The sequence below is a fragment of the Mustela nivalis genome (assembly GCF_964662115.1).
Source record: "Mustela nivalis genome assembly, chromosome: 11".
NCBI classification, from domain to species: Eukaryota; Metazoa; Chordata; class Mammalia; order Carnivora; family Mustelidae; genus Mustela; species Mustela nivalis.
In genome coordinates, this window is record NC_139030.1 from 64,609,229 (window position 1) to 64,615,363 (window position 6,135).

The window sequence follows — 6,135 nt, forward strand, 5'->3', positions numbered from 1 at the left end:
CAGCTTCTATACTAGATATCCAAAGGTACTGGCATTATGGGGGGGTGGAATGCACCCCAATAATAAGCATATAATCCGAAGATTGGTGAAATAAAGGAGCTCAGAGGTTTAGGACCTAGGATGAGATTGTAATGGCTCAAAGTCCCAACACGCCACCCCCTCCCCTTCTCTACCACCTTTCCCGAACAAGAGAAAGGATGTGAGGAAAGTCAGCGAGCAGCTGCTGACGACTGAAGCGCTCCCTCAGCCATCCATCTGCTCAGCAGACTTCATGGCAAGAGTTCTCCTTGGAAGTGGTTAAAAGGGAACACCACCTTGCAGAGGGAAATAAATGTTCAAACTTGACTTTCCTTGTCCTTTCACAAGTAATTACATTTGGGGTACATGCATTGCACTGACAGATTGTTTCTTTCTTTCCTCTGATTTTGGAAATCCTAAATTCCCAACCAAGGTGGGTCAAGGCTACCTTGATAGAAAAAACCGAAGTGCACCCTTGGACACAAGAGTGTGTGCGCTGAGTATGTGTATCACCAATACCATGGCTGAGAAATGGAACAGCCTAGTGAAAATGCCCTAATGTTTGACTTTGAATGTGAAACATCACGGGCACCTCACAGTAGTCACTTGTAAGACATTTTTGCCAATTTTCTACAGTCTGAAACTGGCACTTACCAGATTTAGAGATTTTTTTTTAGAGGATTTTCCTGCTAGCTCTAAGCAGTTTTTTTTTCCTTCCTAGTTCAAGGGCCCCAGAAGTGTAATAAAACATAGGGTGAGGGGGCAGAGGGGAGGTTCAGAGATCCAAATCTGGGTGAAAAATCCTAGATCAGTTATTCAATAACTGTAGGAGTTTAGGCAACTTAGCTCATTTTATCTCCTAGAATTCATGTGAGGATTACATGAATATGTAAGCATAGGGTATGCTCATAGCAGGTACTCAAAATGTTTCACTTCTTCCTAAAGCAGAATGACTACATTCACCCCTCAGGGCAAGAAGGGGGGGGGGTGGTGGGGCTGGAAAGTAATGGACTCCAATTAATCACACACCAATGTAGTTCCCAGTATCAAACATATGATAATACTGCCCTACACCATCACTTTCTAATTGGTCTTGATTCTGTTTGCAGAGCAACCTGATATCTGAGATCACACAGAGATACACCAGCTAAGATAGAGGGCTTAAAAGTATCCTTTCCTCCGACATTCAAAGAAAGAATCCTAGACAAAGGCACTGGGGGACTTACATTTTAGTTGCAGACTATGACTTCAAGCCAAAAATTAGTGAACAGCATGGAAGGTCCAACATAGAAAGAGGTATTCTCGGACAGACACTGTCATCGGTTCACCCCATCCCAAAATAAACTTCATAGCATCATCTTTGAAAATAAAGGACACAAGAGTGTGTGCGCATGAGTATGTGTATTGCCAATGTTCAGGTAATGTTTAATGCAACAGAGAGCCATTGGGATATTTTATTATAAATGTGTAGGACCCCAGGGACTCCTGGGTGGCTCAGTCGGTTAAGTAGCTGCCTTTGGCTCAGGTCATGATCCCAGGGTCCTGGGATCGAGTCCCATATCAGGATCCTGGCTCAGTGGCAAGTCTGCTTCTCTCTCTGCCTGCGGTTCCCCGTGTCTGTGCATGTGTGCACACATGCTCTTTCTCTGACAAATAAGTAAAATCTTAAAAAAAAAAAAGTGTATGACTCCCAAAAATAAACACATGCCAATGTTACTAGAAATATGTGACATGTATTCATCCTAAAGGAATAAAACCATAAATTTATAATTTATGAAAGACTTTCATCAAACAGCGTAACAAAAATATCACACACATGTGCACAAAGGCGTATCACCTTACAGCTTGAAGGTAGCTACAAGGATGCAAATAGCTAAAGTATACAAGGAGTCAGTAGTATTTTCCCATACATGTGTTTTATAACTACTATAGCAATACAGAAGACAAGTTTAAGAAGGAGACTCTCCTTAGGAAAATTAATCTCCTAAGATTTAGAAACAATTTGTACTAGTCTTTAATTGCAGAAGTTCAGTAATTTAAGTCCATTTTAAAAAACATTTTCCTGGGGCACCTGGGTGGCTCAGTGGGTTAAAGCCTCTGCCTTCGGCTCCAGTCATGGTCTCAGGGTCCTGGGATGGAGCCCCTCATCAGGATCTCTGCTCAGCGGGGAGCCTGCTTCCTCCTCCCTCTCTGCCTGCCTCTCTGACTACTTATGATCTCTCTGTCAAGTAAATAAATAAAATCTTTTTTTTTTTTTAGTTTTTTTTTTTTTTTAAGATTTTATTTGTCTGAGCGAGAGAACGCAAGCACAGGCAGACAGAGTGGCAGGCAGAGTCAGAGGGAGAAGAGGGCTCCCTGCCGAGCAAGGAGCCTGATGTGGGACTCGGTCCCAGGACGCTGGGATCATGACCTGAGCCGAAGGCAGCTGCTTAACCAACTGAGCCACCCAGGTGTCCCAATAAATAAAATCTTTAAAAAAAGTTTTCCTATTAAAAAAAATCATTACTTTTTACAATTTACCCTTCCATTGATCTTAATACTGCAATCTTTGACTCTCTCCTTTCCATTCATACAAATTAATTTTTTAGATTTATACCATTTAACTCATTTAGATTGATGAAGGGGTAGGGGGATAGTCATTGAGTAGGTCTGGTCTCGAGAGTTTCCAGAAATAGATGGACTTCTGTCATTATAATTTTTATTTACTCTTCCCCAATGCTTTAAATATTCTAGAGCTTGAGGATGGAATGCTTTTCCACGCCTGAAATGTCTCATTAATTATTGATGTAAGCCATACTCACAATGAGGTGCCTGTACACTTTCCTGCACAGTTCTACTATCTGGTTTTCCTCCCAAAAAATATATATGATCCTTATTATAGATGAAAATAAAGCTAGCATCAATAATGCCAACATGATTCCCTTTGCCCCAGGGTAAAGAATTTCTCTACATATATACTTTAAAACTTGCCACCTAAAATTTGTCCTTCTAGCTTGATCTCCAGATTTAAACGGTTTGAGTTCATTTCTTAAGCAATTCATGAAGAAAAGCATGGTTGAGACCATCACGTGTGCAACTCCAGAAAAAAAAAAACAAAACCAAAACTGACCTTAAGAGAAATCACCTTCACTCCTAAGCCCAGAAAGAGGGCTTCTTTCAACTCCTCTTGTAGGTTTCCAAAAAGCAGCTGGAGCTGACTACGGAGAGTTACAGTAAACACCACATCAATGTCCAAATGCATCACTAACAAGAGGGACCCCAAGCTGAGAATTTTCCCAAAAGCTTTTTCTCTATTCAAAAAAGGTCAGCCTGATATTTTTTTGTTCTTGTTTTTTGTTTACTTTGAGAGGCTTAAAATATTATAAACAATTAAGAAAAGGACACATCCAGTAATTGTGTATGACACACAGTAGAGCAGAAGAAACCACAACAACCAACCACTGCCCCAACGAGCTTGTGATGTAGAATCATAAATGTCTACATACTAAATCTGTGACTGCTAGACTTCATAATAACACAAATCCACCATGGTAATGATGAAACATTTTTCTAAAGATTAATTCAGATCATGTGTTATTAATCAGCAGAGTAACTAAAAGCTCATGCAAAACCCGCTATCCCAATCTAGCAGAACTCAATTGCATTATTGTTATCAGGTTTTCCTGTGTCACTGGCCCTTCCATTTCAAGTACACCCACAAACACAACATCACAGGATGAAAAGACAGAAAATCCAGATCTAGGAGGTAAGAACCAGGTGTCTGGAAGAAAGAGGATTTTGAATAAAAACGTTGGTCTCTGGGAAGACAGGTCAAGTACGTACCCAGGCTGCCTTGAGAAGTAATTAAGCCTATGCCTCTCCTTTCAGTGTGTCCCATCTTGCACAACAGTGGGGAGCAGCTGTGGGTGATCAGAGAAAATGCAAAGCCAGACAGGCAGCCTCCTCTATCCCCCCACTGCTACACCAGACTTTCCGGGGCCTTGAAAAAAGCTGGTGGCCTCTGTTCTTCCAAAGAGCACGAAGTTAACCTGCCATCCAGAACACTGGGCCCCCTCTCAAACTAACCCTTTAGAAAGGCCTGAAGAAAGGCAGTTTTAAATGTCCGTCTTCAGACTCAAAGTTGGGAGGTTACACACCAAAAACCTGCAGCACACACAAAACTGGCTGCCTTGAGCACAAGTTTCTCTCGTTACCTAGCCTCCTAGAGTTCAGAAGTAACTAGCTAGGAAAAGGTAGATGGACAAGGGTAAGGAAGAGTAACGCATAGGCTCTTGCCCGTTTCCCTCCCAACATCCCTTGAAGGAGGCTGGGTCACTAAAAATCGGAAGTCTGGGGACCAGCTGCAGTACAGACAGACTCTCGCTGGGTCGAGGGGGAGGCCGCCACACCCTCTTGAGCTCTAGCTGGGAGGGGTTCAGAAACTTAGTCCCAGCAGGAAAGGAGAGAAATGAGTCTTCGGTGTCTTGGATTTGGGAAGCTAAAAAGCTAATCGCAGATTTCGGAAGGAGCCGGGAACTTGGCTGTGCGTGCTGGAGGAGGGAAGGGGTCGCCCTTGATGTCAGAACAGTTCGAAACACGTCCCCGCAAAACTGCACATTCTTGTGGTTTAAGATTTAAGACCGAAAGGAACGAGCTGAGGCAAAGCTTCTCTCGCGCCTGGGTTTCAGATGCCCCGCTCCCAGCTTAGGGACCGGGGCGCCGCACAACCCCGGGTCTGCTTATCTTTCCCTTTCGGGCGAGCTCCCCTCCGCCAAGCCGCTAGGTCCGCCTCCAAGTTCGCCTTCGCTCGCCGCTCGCGGCCGGCCGCATGCACCCATCTGCCCCGGACCCCGCGAGGCAGCTGGTCCGCAGGGACTCGGGATTTGCGGGTTTGGGGTTTATTGTATTTTTAAACAAAAAGCCTTAGCGGCTCGCCGCCCCCTTCTCCCCGGCCCGCGCCACCTTTCCTTCACGCCCACGCCGCACCTCCCGGGCACACGCGCTGCGAGGTGCTTCTCCCGCCAGACAATGGGCTCAGGGCCGGCCACACAGCCCGGCCCGAGCCCCCAGCCCCATCCCGGGACCCCGAGAGGGCGGAGCACGGGGGCTAGAGGCGAACGGAGAAAAGTGAGGCTGGGGAAGCCACAAAGGGGAAGGTGGGCGCCTCCCCCCTTGGGACAGGAGGCTCGCTCCCGGCGCGGGGAGAAAAGGAGGGGGCGGGGGTCAGCTGCGACTCCCCGCCCGGAGCCCCGGGGCCCCGCCGCGCACTCACCAGCACGATGGCAAACCGCTCCTCCAGTTCACCTGGCTCGGGCATCGGCAGCTTCAAAGGCACGTTGTGCGCCCTGAAATCGGTCTGCTGCGAATCCATGCTCCCCGCGTTGCCCATGTTGGCTGCACGCCGGGGCTGGGGGCTACTCCGGGCCCCTCGCGTTCGCGTCGGAAATCAGAACAGCTCCCGGCGGCCGGCTCCCGCCCGCTGGCGCGACCTGCCCGGCTCCCCGCCCTCCGCTGCGCCCTGGCGAGTGTGCAGCGCGCACCGCTCCCTAGCAGCGCTCCTCGCCGAGCCGCCCCCCGGCCTCCCTCATGCTCTCGGCCGCCCCAGAGCCGTTCCGGCCTCTTTTCCTTGGGAGGGGTCGTCAGGGCGCCGGGCGCCTCTCTGCATGTTGCTCCACTGGCACGCCGCTCCCTGCCTGCGATCGCGGCCAGCGGGCGCGTGGTTCCTCGAACTCGGTGTTCCGCCGGGCCGCAGCCGCCGCTGACACTTCCAGCCCCGCGGCTGGCGAGCACAACGCTCGTTCGGCGAGCACCTCTAGCAGACAAATGCAGCTCGGCGCTCCCGACACAATGCCCCCCTCGCCCGGCCCCCGCCCCCGGCCAGGCTCCGCCCACTCGCCCCGTGGACTGCCGGGACGCGTAGTTTCTGTCCAAAGTGTCCGCTCGCCGAAACCACGCCCTCTCGGCGGGACGGAGCCTGGGTCAAGCTTCAGAGGCAATCTGTGCGCTTTAGAGGCGATGGTCTGGGACCCTTTAGAACTCCCGAAGTCCAACAGGAGAAATCACTACCTCGTCTACGTCGGTTCTGACACTTAATTCGGCACACTTGACAAGTAAATGATCCAACCAATCGGTGACCGA

The 6,135-nt window shown here is 48.8% G+C and overlaps 1 protein-coding gene across 10 annotated transcripts in view; it reads right to left on the reverse strand.

Annotated features, from left to right (window-relative positions):
- The window catches only part of FMNL2 (formin like 2), a 299,371-nt gene extending 293,505 nt beyond the window's left edge, over positions 1 to 5,866 (reverse strand). For 4 of the 10 annotated variants that reach the window (XM_082689925.1, XM_082689928.1, XM_082689927.1 and 1 more), the window contains exon 1: positions 5,270 to 5,848. In XM_082689925.1, the coding sequence (XP_082546051.1) occupies positions 5,270 to 5,386 (117 nt within the window). In that variant the 5' untranslated portion in view covers positions 5,387 to 5,848. Of the gene's footprint in view, positions 1 to 5,269 lie in introns of all 10 variants that reach the window. The other 6 variants (XM_082689929.1, XM_082689922.1, XM_082689930.1 and 3 more) reach the window with 2 other exon arrangements.
- Between the last annotated feature and the right edge of the window lie 269 nt (positions 5,867 to 6,135).